General features: G+C 45.0%; 1 protein-coding gene across 1 annotated transcript; it reads right to left on the bottom strand.

Annotated features, from left to right (window-relative positions):
* Nucleotides 1–610: 610 nt before the first annotated feature.
* Nucleotides 611–16,074, bottom strand: LOC136429637 (retinal homeobox protein Rx1-like). Its single transcript, XM_066419556.1, has 5 exons — nt 15,568–16,074; nt 12,305–12,479; nt 9,966–10,074; nt 2,647–2,793; nt 611–1,967 (listed from the first exon to the last, which is right to left on the bottom strand). Exons 1-5 carry the CDS (start codon nt 15,767–15,769, stop codon nt 1,632–1,634), a joined length of 969 nt encoding a protein of 322 aa, XP_066275653.1. The 5' UTR covers nt 15,770–16,074; the 3' UTR covers nt 611–1,631.
* Nucleotides 16,075–16,367: the final 293 nt, after the last annotated feature.

The raw sequence follows: 16,367 nt of genomic DNA, 5'->3' as shown, positions 1-16,367 counted from the left end.
TTCCTCCTCGTGCCCGACCCTTGACCCCCCGACCCTCCTGGCGGCTACGTTCGGTTACTGTATCCTGCCCGCGGTCACAGGTCGCGCCGCTCAAAAGAGCCGCCTGTCGGAACCAATTAGAAGGGCAGCAGGGTCCAGCACATCACAACACAACAGGAATGGGCTCGAGGGCGGCGTCTTCTGGTCGGAAGACGACTGATGAAGCGTCCGTTCGTTCGTTCGTTTAGACCCTTGTAGTGCCTAGTGGAATATAGGGCCCAGTGGAACGATACGCCGTACCGATACTGAAAATACTCCTTGCAGCTATTTTACCCTTATCGAACTCGGCTCTGGGCTAGTCTGATATCCAAATCTAAACCCGGTCGTGTTGTAACTGAGAAGCCGGTATACAAATAACACTGGTAAGATTACTGTTTTTTCTGGTGCAATGTATTTCGAAAGCAGCCTGAATGTCAGCCTGTTTAGTTACAGAGTCTGCCTTCCCTGTGGAGTAAACAGTGAACTAAACAAGATGACACTCAGGCCATTTCGAAAGGTGTATCATTGAGACATAATCGAGACCGGTCGACCCAACATAAAGGCACGCATATACACAAGACTCAATGAAATATAGGTTCTAATACATTTTATGTAAACCGTAAGAATGTGACAGTCTTCTCGTCCTACAAAGACGATAAATTACACCATTGCAAGTTGCAACCGGACTGATAAAGATACCGTGAGGAGGAATGCAGGATGTTCGGAATGATTCTCGAATGTCACACTCGATTCATTTCGTCACTCTTGAAAGTTTTTGGTCCGTGTATTGAATGTGAAAAAAATAGAAAAGTTCACGATGATCTCTATCGCTTCGTCCTCGCTACTATTACATGTGAGTTCCTCTTACCACTTGGTTACAAAAATATTCTATCATGTTTATAATTACTGAATCATCAACACATCGTGTATAATTATGAATCTTATTCCGATAAAGGTTCGACATCCATGTGATAAGATGCGCAAGGTTACAGTTACTCAAGCAACTGGATAGATTTGGGAAATTTGCAAATGGATAAAATTGGAAAACTTTCAGATTTTATCCAGTAGCTTGAGTAGATAACTGTTCCCTTGCGCATGTGATATCAGTATCATATCATTATCACATTATAGATCATTATACAGTGTCTATAAACTAGAAATCAACTGATAAGGTAGAATCTGAGGCCGGTTGGGTTGCAGCAAAAAGATCACTTGCTGATATACAATACAGATACTAGCCCGTAAGTACGTATACGTTACAGTGTTCTCATAACCACTTCGTGGATTTCTGCTGAAGATCATCTTTCATCAGTTGGCTTTCAATCTGCGGCTGAAGTGACAAAAAGACCTAGCTAAAACGGGGAAAAAATAGAATAAAAACGGAAAAAAAATAGAATTGGATATCTTCAGCACTACAACATGCCGCAGAAGTTTACTCTCCAAGCAGAGGTTGGAGGGAAAGATTTTTTGGTGGCAACCCGATTGCCCACCGATTAACATGATACAGTTATGACCGTGTTTTGGTGTCGGGTCGTCACCATTGCCTTTGAATACAAAACGTCCAATCTGGCTCTTTGATAGCTAACGTCACCATGGCCACCAGGATGACGCCATCACATGAAAGAAGGGCCGACCAGTCCTCCCATGAAGCCTAGCGCGGCACTGTGTTCTTTGGCCTTCAGTCTGAGAGCAGCTATACTTGAACTCCTCCTGTCTGCGCATGTCTGGGTGTACGTCACATCCGTGTGCTGTCCGTTGGCCATGGTCACGTGGACAGTCATGTGATCCGGGAACGCGTTGCTATTGGTGGTTTGTCCGGGCGAGGCGCTGGTGTGGTAGCCGGAGTGCGCCTGCGCGGCCACGCCCATGAAGGTGGGAGGGGGGCTGATCTGCGGTGACATGCAGGAGCTGTTGTTGCCGCGGCTCGGCTGCCAGGGCGGCGTCTGGATCTGGATATAGAACAACAGAAAAGGACGGTGTTAGAGGACAGTTTCCACACTTTTGTCATCCTTTTGGTTTTAACTTTAAAACTGTTCCTGTGATTGTTATATCTATTTTACCAGTAACAGGTGAAGACGTTGTACAATGCCATGTTAAGTCACGTGTCCTAAGTAAGTGGTCATTCGAACCTGGTGAGGGCTTCAGTACAGAAAGCCGAAAAGTCGGAAACACTTTCAATTGTTTGATGTGTAGCAACTTAGTTGTTTAAATGCTCTATAGTTAAGCCTTTGATGACCTTTGATTTACCGAAACTTCGTGATTTTCGGCAATCGTGTTTCTGGAAATTTGGCTTAGGTAAAGTTTGCGGTATATATAAGTCTTTTGTTTGTTCGATAGCAAGGCTGCACAGCGATGAGTCAAAGTTTCAATCAAAGTAGAGTGACGTCATTGCCACGACGTCACTTCGCCCGCGATCCTATTGACTCGGCTGTTCGAAAACAGACTGTCGCTAACGACCAAGAAAGTTTACAAGATAGAAGATCCCATAGAAGACGAATGGTTTCCTACACCTCTAAGTGTGCGGTGTGCCCTTAGCCTGGAATCCAGACCTACTATAGCTCCCGAGTCTAATGCGGTGAGAGACTCGGGAGCTATAATAGGTCTGGATTCCAGGCTAGTGTGCCCTACCTGTGAGTATCCGTCCGGTCCTCTGGGCGCCATCTGCATAGGCGCCATGTCGTACGGATCGGCCCCGAGCGCCACCTGGCGGATCCCGGCCATCTGCTGGAACCGCTCCTTCTTCCTCCACTTGGCGCGCCGGTTCTGGAACCACACCTGTACGGGCACACAAAACGGACGCGTCACTACACAGATAACTATGACGGTTCTGGAACCACACCTGTACGGGCACACAAAACGGACGCGTCACTACACAGATAACTATGACGGTTCTGGAGCCACACCTGTACGGGCACACAAAAACGGACGCGTCACTACACAGATATCTATGACGGTTCTGGAACCACACCTGTACGGGCACACAAAAAAACGGACGCGTCACTACACAGATATCTATGACGCTCAACTCCGTGAGTTGATTTTGAGATCACACCTGTACGGGCTGCCTATAATATTATACCGAGACGACAACATGGATATATGGATATAAGAATGTAAGAATTATTGTTTGTTACTGTTCTCATTATTTTGAGTTAACTCTGTTGACCAAGTATTTGACCCCTTGACACTCCTGAATCTCGAAGCCGATAGATCATAGAGTTAAATATCGAGTTTGAATAGAGGCACAAACAAACAAGATTGTCCAGGTGACAAAGACTGACGAATCTGACGCATATTCCGTACGGCATGTCCTCTATCAAGGACCCTCAAGCAACAAGTTTTCACAGTACAGTCACGACTCACTAGTGATGCACGATGCCCAGAACAAGACTGTCCAAGTGACAAAGACTGACGGATCTGCCGAATACTCGGCAAAATCAGTCGGCAATGTAATCATGTAAGGCAAACTGCAAGGGAGCAAGTCTGGTATCAGTGGCCATCAGCTGGTTTGTTGTTGTTTTCCCTCCTCCAGGCTGTCCGCAGACGACAGTAGAGGCGGAACTAATCCCCAACGACAACAGGGAGATTGGCCTCGCGACAAATCATCCCGCACATGTGCAGCCCCGCCAGACTGGAGCCCCGCCCGACGTGTCCCCTCCCCCCAGGACGTGTTCCGTTTCAGCCGAGATCCCGTCGAACACCTGGATCCGCCGTGCCGAAAGGATTCATCAGGTACCGTGTCATGTGACGAGATCTCGTGACCAGGTATGGTGTCATGTGACGAGATCTCGTGACCAGGCACGATGTCATGTGACGTAGCTTTATTACTGAGCGGTCTCATGACCTGGCTAGATTGGGGTAGTCGTTACTTGAGTCCGTTAGTCCAGCTTGATGAGTTTCTGACTTGTCGAGGTGATGCTGTTTTGCCTCCCACCATCTGCTTGGAGATTACCCCGTCTTACAAGACCATACAGAAGTAATAGAGTCTCGCCGCGCTCTTCCTGGGTGCTCTGTGGGTCAGTTCGCAGGCTATTGACCCTCCCTCTCCTCCGGTCCCGCCCCCAGGTTCCCGCCGAGACTCTGCCGCCAGCTCCTACCAGCCTCTGCACTCTGCAGACTATCACGACATCCCCCATCATGTTTTTAGTGTAACTGCTGGGTTTCTTGTATCAGACTAACCGCGCTGGCTATAGGGAGAACATTTGCCGGGGGATTTGGCCATGAAGGGTTTTATTCGCAGGCGCAGTTAGCCTGTCCTATGTCGGCGAGCAGAAAGGCAATAAAATAAATCCCATCCGTATAATTCACTCTATTTGGCCAATTTTTACTATTTTCCCAGCGATCCGCGGAGCCTGCTGGAGGCTAGGTTTCTGGTTAGAGGGGACTTCTAGTCTAGAAATCCGGCAACTACAGTAAAGGGACAGGTTTAGCCTGGTTAGGAAGAAGAAACGAAGAAACGACCATCAGCGAAGAAACAGCTATCAGCCTGGTTAGGGATGACTCATGTCATTCAAGAAATCGGAATTTAATGTACATCAACAGATTACATGTTATCATGCAAATGTAACATGCAAGTTGATTGCAATATTAAAATCAGAATAAAAATAATAGCGATGGATACCACGCTGTCTGTAGGCAGCAGCAACTTGTACCTTATGTCACACCTGGGCCGGGATAACGTTCGATACGTCCGGGTGTTCTAGACCGGTCCGTATTTGTATTTTACGGTATTGCTCTTCGAAGTTATATTGCATGGGCCTCCATCGAATAATTCGAACGCATTTCGCGTGCGTCGTTGTCGAAAATTCGAATATAGGATTCACACGTTGGAATTGATGTTATAATTATTTATTCGAGGGCATAAAAACTACAACTTCAACAACTTACTAATAGATAGATAGATAGATAGATAGATAGATAGATAGATAGATAGATAGATAGATAGATAGATAGTGGTTTGACAGTATTGTTGTAGAAGCGCATAGCAGCACAGTGTGCCGTGCCTCCAAACATCTAGTCTGCTATCCAAACCGCAGCATAACTGCCAAATACTAGTACGTCTTCGTCCTCTTACTTTCGTACACTCTGCAGCTGTCTGAGGTCTGGGTACCAGGCTACCCAATATCTGATCCGGTAGATATTACATAAATAGTCTCCGGAGTAGGACGGAGTAGGTGCCGGCATGTTTTACGAGCGATCTGCGATGATTCGGTTTTTATCAGGAACCACTTCCGCGGAAATGGACATTTAATGAAGAGTTGACCAGTCTGTTTTCACTCCCACAGTTTCTGCCGGATCTTCTCCCTGTTAAGAGACGCCCGAGCGGCACTTCAGTCCCGCAAGTCCGCGTAAATTACGGACAAACAGCAGATAACGTTCGCAGAGATGGACGAGGAAGCATTGAAGCCATTGAAGTCATGGTGATGGTATCCACCCCTACTTTAACACATTATAATTGCGCAAGACAAAGTCTTCGCAAGAATTCATACTGTACAGTCAAACCTGTGACCACCTGGACATATGTGACCACTTTTTGTGGTCACTTACATGTAAATGATTTTCCCCATTGTCACAAGTATTAACAATTCTGTCTTTGGCGACCACCTGTCCACTCAGCAGGTAGCACTTAGAATCTTAGACCACATTTGGTCCCCCGGGCGGTCTTCTTGGGCAGGTTTGACTGTAGTGAGATAAAAGGAGGGCGAATCTTTCTTTGCCACGCAATGCCACATATGGGAAAATGTTAGTGCACTGCTTCGTTGTAAGCCTGGATGCCAGACCCCCAAAGTCTGAAATATCTACACGATAGATATTTCAGAGTTTGGGGGTCTGGCATCCAGGCTACTTCGTTGTGAAAGTTGCCCAAATTGTTAGGTTTACTCTCAGTTTTGATGACGGATTCTTTAGAGACATTGCAGTAAGTGTCTTTCCCCGCAAGGTTCTAATTATAAGATAAAGGTCTAATCAGTTCCCTAGAAGTGGGCAGTAGGTCAAGGTAACGACAACGCCGCGCCGGCCTGTCAAACTTGTGTAAGAATACGACCCGCCGTCTGTACTGACGATCTCATACAACGACTCAAGCTGTTAGAAATTTCCCTGTCTGGTAGATAATGTCTGTTAAACACAACAGTCAAACAAGAATACTAAAATCATTGATACACAGTCTCCTAATCACAATGAGGCACTCAACCTGTTTGACTTTATAATGTCTTATTTGTGACATTGCCACCGTGTTGCGAACCCTCTCCGTTCATGTTACAAGCCCCAACAACAACAAGCTCTTCGAAATTTGCCGGTAGGTCATATCTGCCTCATCTAATATTCAAACTTCAACACTAGAAACAAGAGAGTTGTGATAGACCCGTTCTGTTGGATTCGGTGAAAAATGCAACATCAGCAAAGCTTGATATCTTCCAACTTGAGGAAGTCTATGAACGCAATGATACGTTTACACGCACAAATTCGTAACCGCTGAAAACTAACTGATACTAGTACAGTACCATGATAGGCAAATAGTAGCTTTTTACGGAAAAGCAACCTGTCAGGGGACTTATTGGGCTCTGGTTGGTAAGAGCTTAACTTTGAGTACGGAATTAGAATGTTGAATCCCTGTAATTTCAATTTGCTTTCACAAATAATTTCATTCCAATTTGAAGACTCCACGCTTGTTGTCTGAGGTAAGTATATGCATCAAAATATAACTCTAAGGAGTAACTGCCAACCAGAAAATCTTCAGTTTGGGGTCAGTGTCAGGCCGAGTTGATGGAACAATTTGCATTTAGCTAGTAACGTTAACTAGCTCTTGCATGTCTACATGATAGGGCACGGAAAGTTAATAGCTTTATGATGGGACTTAACTGGCATGAATGAACACATATCGTGGCTAAGGCTGACCGTAGGGTGCCAGCCGTTCGGCATTGACAGGAGTGCATGCAGTTTATAAACTTGCGCCGTAATCTTCCCCTCTCAGAAACACCAACTGTTGACACCGGCTGCAAAGCGGCGAAGCGCGAATCTAGCACTGCTCTCAGCCCCGGCGTAGACTAGCCTGGAGTCTAGCCTTCTTGGTGGGCTAGCGACATTGGGACATGACCAAACCTTACAAGGCCGGACTCTAGGCTATGCGTAAAGATTCGTACAAATTCTTATGAAAAAACGCAATGATCACTATGCACAAATCTAATGAAAAACGCACGAACTAACACTATGCAAAACGTACGAATATTAATCTTATGGAACACGGAGTTAACTTTTAATGCAAACCGTCGTCGGGAGAACGTATGTTTCGTTTTGTTTCCATGATATTTTAATGACATTGATCTTTTACGTATTGGACGAACGTATCACGTGCGAGCTTCTCTTTTGCTTCACAAACTCCGTGCGAGCGCTCGGGCACCCCTGGTAAACGACTCTCCCAGGGGCACCGCAGGGTCAAGCCGACACTAAATTGGAAATAAATTTCGCCCAACAAATTTAATTAAGTCTGGGAGCCACATGTAGTCCCAGCCCTTGCCGGAGCCAGACGGGATTTTGCGATCTCGAGCGGGGCTTTGATGTGGGGATTGAGTGGCTCTCCCGAGGGGCCGCGGGCCGCGTTCGTCGCGAGCGGCCCGGGCAGCGCTTATCGCCGGCGCTCTGGTGCGGAGGATCCCGATAAAGCTTGAAAAGCGCCGAAAGGTCCCGAGCGGAGATAACGGCGGGGTGATGCGCATCTGTGGGCGTGTGTGTGACCGGGGAGGCGAGCAGGATCAAGCTTCGGTTGCAAAACATGGAACTCTGTTTTCCAAGCAGATGTTGCTTTTGTTTTTGTCAGCTTTTCATCATCTTGGCAAAGTAGTTGCTCTGATGATACTAGTATTGGGTCGTTTGAAATCTGACTTTGCTGCACGACGAATATAACCTTGACGATGTATGACAAGTTTCTAATCTGTTTCGAAGTCGGACCAGCGAGTCAAGCAAGTGCCATACATTGCTATGATCTATTTGGCAGAAAACAAGACAGGTTGACATTCGTCAAACATGTAAACGCACAGAAAACATGATGATGATGCGTTGATGAAAGTTAGACATCCAGGTAGTAAGATACGCCAAAAAAGGTACTCAAGCAACTGGATAAATTTTTCAAAATGTTATCCAGTTGCTTGAGTAACTTTTTTTGGCGCATGATGATGATGATGAATGATCTATTGTCTGTATTTAGCATTTTCCCTTAATTTGCACATGTTTTCCAGTTGAGATGTTAGCCTGGTAACCAGCTATATTAGTAGGCTTAGGGCTTGCTTTCCAACGCCGCCAACTGGCGAGCGAATATAGGTGCGAACGTTGACAGCAAAGCAGGGTGGTACCCAGGCAAGCAAAACGTATACAAAACGTGCAAAACCACGCGGCAAATCACGCTGGAGTGAACATCTGCTTGGAGATTAGAACAATCCCAGAGAAGGTTGTAAGACAACTCCAGATACGGTCCGACGATCTAACGGCTGGCCAGGCCGCGTTATCAGGGGAGAGTCGCCACCACGATGACAGGATGAAACATGGCGGTTTTATAGGTCACACACGAGTCTCCGCCAGTCTCACCCGGGGGCCGATAAACGGTGGAAGGCATTCCTAAGTGATCAGCGGTGGACGTCGGTCGAATAGCAGAAATATTTTGCCAGAGGTGTTCGCTATAACTTCACCGGTCCGGTGTACATTATCAATGTAAATGTATTAACAAAATGGGGCTTAAGGATCTAAAGCCCCTGTCGCAGACATAGCCGATAGCCGACCATGGCCTCCCGACCTTTTCAAGACCATGGTTGGGAATATAAAGTCGTACCAAAAGGTCATCTATGTTTTTTTTTGGGGGGGGGGGGTGGATTGCCGACTAAAAGTTGTGTGCACCAGCCGAATATGAATTTCGAAAGTCAAAGTCGGGAAAGTCGTATTCTCGGCTTGGGCGATGAAAGGAGCATTCCAAGCTACTCCCGACCCAGCGCCGACCATGGTTGTGGAGTGGTCGGGAGCAAAGTCGTGGTGAGGTCCTGAATGTGTGATAGGGAGTCGCGGCTCTCCGCATTCCGTTTTGAGACGCTAGGCTCGTCAGAACAGCTCGCAACGGCTTCAAGCTTCCTTACATAACTCCGGATCCCCTGAGTGGCCGACATGCCCGCGTGCTTGAGTCATCGTGGCGACATGTGGTAATCTCGGTGTCATTTCTGTCAAATCCTCATCAGCAAAACATCCAGAAAATATGTCAATCATCTATGAAACGTGTCAATCAGCCATCAAATATGTCAATCATCTATGAAATATGTCAATCATCTATGAAATATCTCAATCATCCATGAAATATGTCAATCATTTATGAAATATGTCAATCAACAATTATGCATGTAAATCAATTTCAGTCCAGAACAATGCCTTATGGCAATGGCACGAAATCTTTGTGTTATGCATATGATAAAGTGTTTATGAGTGTGTAAGATATCTTTTTGTCAGCCTGCCTCAGAACATGTACATACTGATATTTCCTAACCTGCTGTCGTATTTACATTTTAGGCAACATATCCCTGCTTTTTCAGCAGGTTGACTTTTCGTATCATAATTTTCTTTCAATCTCTTCTCACTGGCCAATCATGGGGGAGCTTCAGACGTCAAACCTCTGCACTTAAAAGAACCCAGCACACTTATCGCGTCGGGGTGAGCAAGTGCGTTTGGCTATCTAAAACACGAGCAAACACGTCGCAAACCGCATTTCTTTACTAGCTATTTAAAAAAACAATTATGCTTCACCTCCGTTGAAGATGACAATAGAAAAAGAGTATAAGTATAAGCATAAGTTTATTTTTGTTTCATATTTAGTATACCACAACTTTTCAATACGCCATCCAGGCAGCAGAAACGTTACTACCAAAGCAACCTAATATCATACTCAATGTAACTTTACTATTGTTTTTATGACTCACCTGCACCCTTGCCTCGGTGAGATCTGCCCTGAGCGCCAGCTGTTCGCGCATGTACACATCCGGGTAATGTGTCTTCTGGAACACGCGTTCCATCTCCTCCAGCTGGAAGCTGCACAAGGACAAAATGGCGGACGGGTCAGAAATACAGTAGTCTCTTCCAGATTCCAATGAAAAATGGTACAAATTACTGTATTCTCTTCAGACGGGTCATTAATGCAGTAGTCTCTACCGGATTACACTGAAAAACGATACAAACTGTGTTCTCTTCAGACAGGTCAAAAGAGAACAGTAGTCTCTGCCAGATTACATTAAATATGGTTCTGCACAAGGGCAAAATGGCGGACACGAATAAATATTATTCATATTCAGCTGAAGTAGAGCCAGCAGGTACCCATCTGAGTAATGTGGCTGTTGTAGTGCTCGGAGGCACATCCTCGATCACTGGGAACCCCCATTTCACGCCCCTTCCGAAAGACGAATGCAGCCCCAACCAGGTTGCCCTTCCTCTGATCACAGTAGTGAAGTAGTTTTGAGAACAAAGAGACCGATATCTGTGAATAGTTTCATCAGGTTCGCAAATCACCGGATAACAAAATTCTTTGTACACAGCCAAAGTGTGTTATTTGCCAACGTGTCGGTGACTCTCCTCACCTTCCAAGTACATCCAGACCCTGAGGACACAGGCAGACGGTTATTGAAAGGCCGACGCGTCGGCTACGTATGAATACTTTTGTTATGTACAAAGTACTTTTATATCCGAATTAACTACGTACTAGTATTGAATACTTAAGATAACGTGGATCTTTTTTCGGAGATTTTTTAATGAAAATGTTAAAAACGTTTGGGATTTAATGACCTTTTTTCATGATTTTCTGAGCGCAAGTTATATTTCATGTTAACGTTGTTCGTCACAAAAACTGCTAGAATAGCATATCTTGTACGCCCGATCAATAGTACATTATCAATCCTTTTTAAGGGTTGTACAACTATGAACTTTAAACATTTACAAACTTTTAACTATGGCGTAATCCTCCCCCAAATGCCAGAATGAAGTCCCAAACAAACAGGTATTTTCCACAGAAGCTCCCCCCGGCATGTTAATCCCCTGAGCCGGCTGACACCGGGCGCCGCCCCTGGATCCCACCCGACAGGTTTACTCTAGATCTCCGCCAAGTTCTTGGAACCCTCCGTGTTATTTTCTGTCGCCACCACGGCCTTACAATGTCTGTGAACTTTGCCCAACAGTTTGCTTTGTGACTTAACTCTTGTCCGAACGCCTCGACTCAAGCCGCGGATAGAGTAAGACGGGTTCTAAGACGACGTCGACGCGGCCTCGTGTCTTGAAACCGTGTTATTTTCTCGTGTTAGTTCTGTCGCCACTACGGCATTACAAAGTCTATGAACTTTGCCAAACAGTTTGCTTTGTGACTTAACTCTTGTCCGCACGCCATGCGACTCTAGCCACGGAGAGACTAAGACGGGTTCTAAGACGACTTGTAAATCTCACGTCGTCGTGTTGAGACATGTTATTTTCTCGTGTTAGTGCTGTCGCCACTGCGCGTCTACAAAAGTCTGTAAACGGCGATGCTTTTGAATCGGTTCCGGAGACGAAATGGGCTAGCTGACTTTTGTACGCTTTGAATCATGTCCAGCAATTGAAGGATATAATGATGATCAGTATAATGATAATGCATAGTTCATTCAAATTAAATTTCATTTTATAAGGAATGCTTTGTGCTTTGGCATAATTTGTGGTTAGTCTTGAATTGAGCCAACTTTCTGACCAATATCTTTGGACGTCTTAGGATTTTACATCATCTCAGTTTTCTGACTTTCGTGACGATAAGTTCTGGAGATGCAACTCGTGAGCCATATTGTTAGAGGAGGGAAAACGTTAACCTACCAAGAAGTCTGAACTGAAGAACAAGTCATAAAAGTCATGAAAACAACGACGAGTGGTATTCGTCGCGAGTCGCGGACAAAATCGACATGCTGCGGTAAACTTGAGATTTCATAGCAATCGCCAAATTATAGTGGGTCACTTTCTTGTCAACATGATTTCAACTCAGGTCAAGTCAACGCCTTAAATTTTAGTTTCATCTCGATTGCTTGATCGGCCATATGACAACTTTTCAACAAGGTCGAATGGAGGGAGGGTCACGGATGATTAGAATCATAAACATAAGACAAAACTAAATCGAAGTAAATTGATCTAAAGTAAATAGTGCAGCCGTAGAACCAAAACGACTCCGTCAGGACTAGAATTAAGCTATTGTTCTCACATCTTACCTTTTAGCTATATTTTATTCAAAAGAGATATGAGTCACACTTGTAGCTACCTCGTGAACGTCGTCCGGTTTCTCCGCTTCTTCTTCTTGTCGGCGGCGGAGGGAGGCGACTCCTTGTCCGCCGGCTCCCCGCCCTCACCCCGGTCTGCTCCTGGCCCGGGCTTCGGGGTCGGCGGGGTGGTCCCGGGTCTCGTGTCGTCTTCGCTGTTTGGGTACTGCTCGTCACCTTTCAAGACATGTCGTCAAAGCAAGAATAGATAAAGGAGAATAGAGGAAGTTTCCGACTAGTACAGACATTATCTAACTTCTAAAGTAAACCCCCAGTGTCTGTAAGTTAAGTTGAGTGTGTGTGTCGTGATGCTTGTGTTTTTGTCAAAAACAGGTAAGCGAAAAAAGTTAGAGTGATTTCGAACCATTTAAGCTTACTGACGAGCTAAACTTTCACTGGTCGTGACAGAGAAGACAGACACTAGGTACAGTATCTACAAGTTCATTATACCGGGGAAGTTTCCCTAGCTCTTTTTAACAAGCACAATGAACAATGGACCACGTCCCGTCCTAGGGACTCTGACCCATTTCAGAAGCGTGTTTTATAGCGACAACAGCCGGGATCCGAACAGGAATACAAGGACAAGAATACCCTGGTTACTCGCGGTTAAGTTGATATCTTCACATTTGAAAATGTTAGAATCACAGTTTTTGCCGAATGCTTAGTGAGGCTACGCGTCAGGAAGAAAATTAATCTTCATGCTGAAAGATTTGGCTCTTCGCGGTTAAATTATAACGGGCATGGCACTTAAGCATGGCATCCAAACCTATTATAGCTAACGACTCCCGAGTCTCCTCTCTTGATCAACTTAGGTTTGGATACCACGCTGATTGTACTTTGAGCTTTATTGAACTTTATTGAAGAAAATCCAGTAGCGATGGGCCCTAAGGCACATCACTAGTCTTCCTGGACTTCTTATCACATACAAATACAAGATCAAAGTAACAATACATACAGTAACGATGACAACGTAACAAACATCCATCCAATATGTACTCACCACATAGTCGTCTTGTAATCAACACGTGATAATAGGTCAATCATCATTTATTAATTGGTCATCTAACATCTATTAACATCTATTGATAAGAATTTCCGGCTGATTTCTAATCATATCATGCAGTGTTACAGACTAAGGTATATGAAAGTTCATTTCCTTGGAATTTGAATAACATTTTTCTTAAATTTACACGAATGTCCCAACAGAACTACACAGTCACATAATCAGTGAAGCAAACAGAATATGACAGGGTAACGCTAATAATAATGCTATCCGTTTTGTGTCATGATGAAACGTAAAAGACATGGACATGAAGCAAAAGTTCACGAATAGACATGAGCTAAAATGATTCAGTAGACGGTCTGAATAAGGCTTCAGGTTTGAAAATCAATCTAACGATTTAAGCTTACTTCAACAAAACGATTCAAGTCACGCGAGGAGGCCATGTTAAGCGTTAAGTCTTCTCATATTTGTGAACCAAGTCCGAATTGTTCGTTCAGAAATCTTACTACTAAGGGTTATGGGTGTACGAATGTTTGGGATCGGTACATGACTACACTAGTACTGTCGTCTGGTGTGGAACATATTACTGTTGATGAGTGCTAGCCCCTCGTGCTCTACCGTAATTCTCCATTCACGGCGTTCATGTCCGCGTTTCTTTGCCTTTTGGCCAATGTGTGGCAATGGCAATCCATGGAAGAACACTTACAGTTGTGGCCGCTGTACTTCTTATATTCAATGTTGAGCTGCCGTTGCTACACATTAGCAATTTCTGAACAGTTAGAATACATGATCTTTACAGTTAGCTATTTCAATTTAAATGGCAAAGGGGCGGTATTACCCTACGGTGCACGTCGCACGTAAATACGTCGCACGTAAGCAAGTCGACTACCTACCTACCTACTATTTCAATTTAACGACACTTCTAATATGTTCATTGGTGTTGCTGACGGTAAGCATGGCCTGTATTGAACTAACGTTGTTCACTGATGAATCTCACATGTTTGAGCAAAAATACTGCTCGGTTGTCCCCTCCCGTTGGAACAGCACAAATACAGGGTCTCAGTGGGTAACTATAACATTGTCTTTTGGTCTCTATCGTTTGGCAAGCACTCCTATGCATTACTCAAGTTATAGCATAGTGTTATATGGCACAAAGTGTGCATGTTGCGGAAACTGATTGTACGATGTCAATACAGATTTCTAAATCAGATGTGGAGAAAATAAAACTTTACTTCAGGATCCCAACTTTGTGCAGATAGATCGGTTTGTCCAAGGAGGTTTAATCAAACCTCCTTGGTTTGTCGTAGGGCATAGAATGAACTCGGTAATAACGAGAAACCGACAAGGTTGGGTAGGAACAAAACATGCATGTCAGGAAATTTACCGTAATTACAGGGCAATTGGAGGAGATAAGTACCAATTAATTACCCATTCCTGCTGATGACATGCTGTGGTAAGGTTATCATGAGCCTTATTCTGTACATGTTGAACGGCCTACAAGATGAGTGAATGGCAGATAAATTTGATAACCTTTCCCTCGTACTAACGGTAAAGCAATGTGCCACTGACGAAAAGTAGTGGATGCTACTTGAAACGTCTGACCGTTTTCAAAATCATATCCAGTTGCTTGAGTAACTGCTATTGGCGTATCTCATAACCTGTATGTATAACCTTCATCGACAGGTAAAGCAATTCAAAGCTTTCAAAACGAACTCCTTATTATACTATACCTTCCTAACCCTTCTGGGCCTTTGATAATGCTGCTCGCTTTGCAGTGTTGACATACATACATAGAGCTTCAATGTTTTGTCGAAATATCTATTATAGCTGTGGGTACGTACGCGTCTGCGTACCATACTAACATTGAGCATTAAAGTTGTTTTGGTATATAATATAACATAATGAAAGAGTTTAACCGGCTTCCAGCACGGATATAGGACTCGGATTTTTCTACCGCTCTTACCGATTTCTGTTGAAAGACTCGCTCTTCTCAGTTGTCATTGCAAACAAGATGACTGTTGGGGCTATATATATAAGTGTAAAAATGTCTGAATTATCATATCATGTGCTTGTTCACCGGTGTGAAAGATCACAACACACTCGAGAAGAGTAGTGGTGGCTTGGCTTAAAACGCATACGAAGCTGCATTTCACTAAAATGACTGTTTACTACTGCTAGCTCCTTGCTTGATCATCTGAGGATGACTGCTTTACCTAACCTTGGTGTAGGAACAGACATTTGTCGGCAAACTTTCCTACTCACCCGGAGTTGCTGCGGCAGCCGCAGCGGGCACTTCCATCGCGCTGCTGGCGGCGGTGGCGGCCAGGATCCCCGCGATGGAGTGCTGACTGAGCGCCGACCTGGTCATGTTCACCAGCTCCGTGGGCGACCCCGTCCCCCGCACCGGGGCGTACCTGTCCGCTCCCTCGGGGACGGTGAAGGGTTGACCCGCCGGGTAAGCCATGGTGGCGCCGCTAGATTTCCCGGTCCTCAGCACCAGCCCGTAAATCCCGACCCCTGGGAAACACCACTCGACTTCAATCGCGTTCCGATCGCGACCACCAACTTTCCACGTTTTCGGGGCCAATCTTCGCTTCCTCGGCGTGAAACTCACAAAAGTGCTGGTAATCGTTCTTTAGCGGTGTGCTATGATCTGACAAACTTCTCCTAAGTACGTCCTTCAACGTGTCCAATCACGCAGCAGCGTACACACGCCCTAAAACCAACGGCGCGCGGGCCAGACTGGTCCCATTGTCTGGAAGACAGTCTTTAGAGAACCCGAATCCGAAGCGAGAGATCAAAGCCCTCTTCCTGACCAGCGACCAACATTGGACCCTCAATTTCATCGCTAGAATATGATGCAATGTGTGAAAGTATAATTCAAAAGACGCGAAACGCAAACAAATCGTTCTTTTTCTATGAAATTCGTCTGTCAAATGTTTAGTCGCAGCCTCCAGTAGAAGAGGGGGGGGGGGGCGAAGGAAAGGGAGACTGGCCTATAGAAGATGATGTATTGGTTTTGAAAGTTGAAAGGTATTAAAAGAATACGAAGAAAGCTAAGA

The sequence above is a fragment of the Branchiostoma lanceolatum genome, chromosome 3 (assembly GCF_035083965.1).
Source record: "Branchiostoma lanceolatum isolate klBraLanc5 chromosome 3, klBraLanc5.hap2, whole genome shotgun sequence".
Classification (NCBI taxonomy): domain Eukaryota; kingdom Metazoa; phylum Chordata; class Leptocardii; order Amphioxiformes; family Branchiostomatidae; genus Branchiostoma; species Branchiostoma lanceolatum.
The sequence above is the reverse complement of the archived record's forward strand: the minus strand, read 5'-3'. Positions and strand labels throughout refer to the sequence as shown.

Excerpts from the sequence above, each read along its gene's own strand:
- LOC136429637 (XM_066419556.1), bottom strand. The coding sequence starts at position 15,769 with ATGGCTTACCCGGCGGGTCAACCCTTCACCGTCCCCGAGGGAGCGGAC. Across the intron at positions 12,480-15,567 it reads GGCTGCCGCAGCAACTCCGG|GTGACGAGCAGTACCCAAAC; the intron begins GTGAGTAGGAAA and ends ATGTCTTGAAAG. Across the intron at positions 10,075-12,304 it reads AACCGGACGACGTTCACGAG|CTTCCAGCTGGAGGAGATGG; the intron begins GTAGCTACAAGT and ends GTCCTTGTGCAG.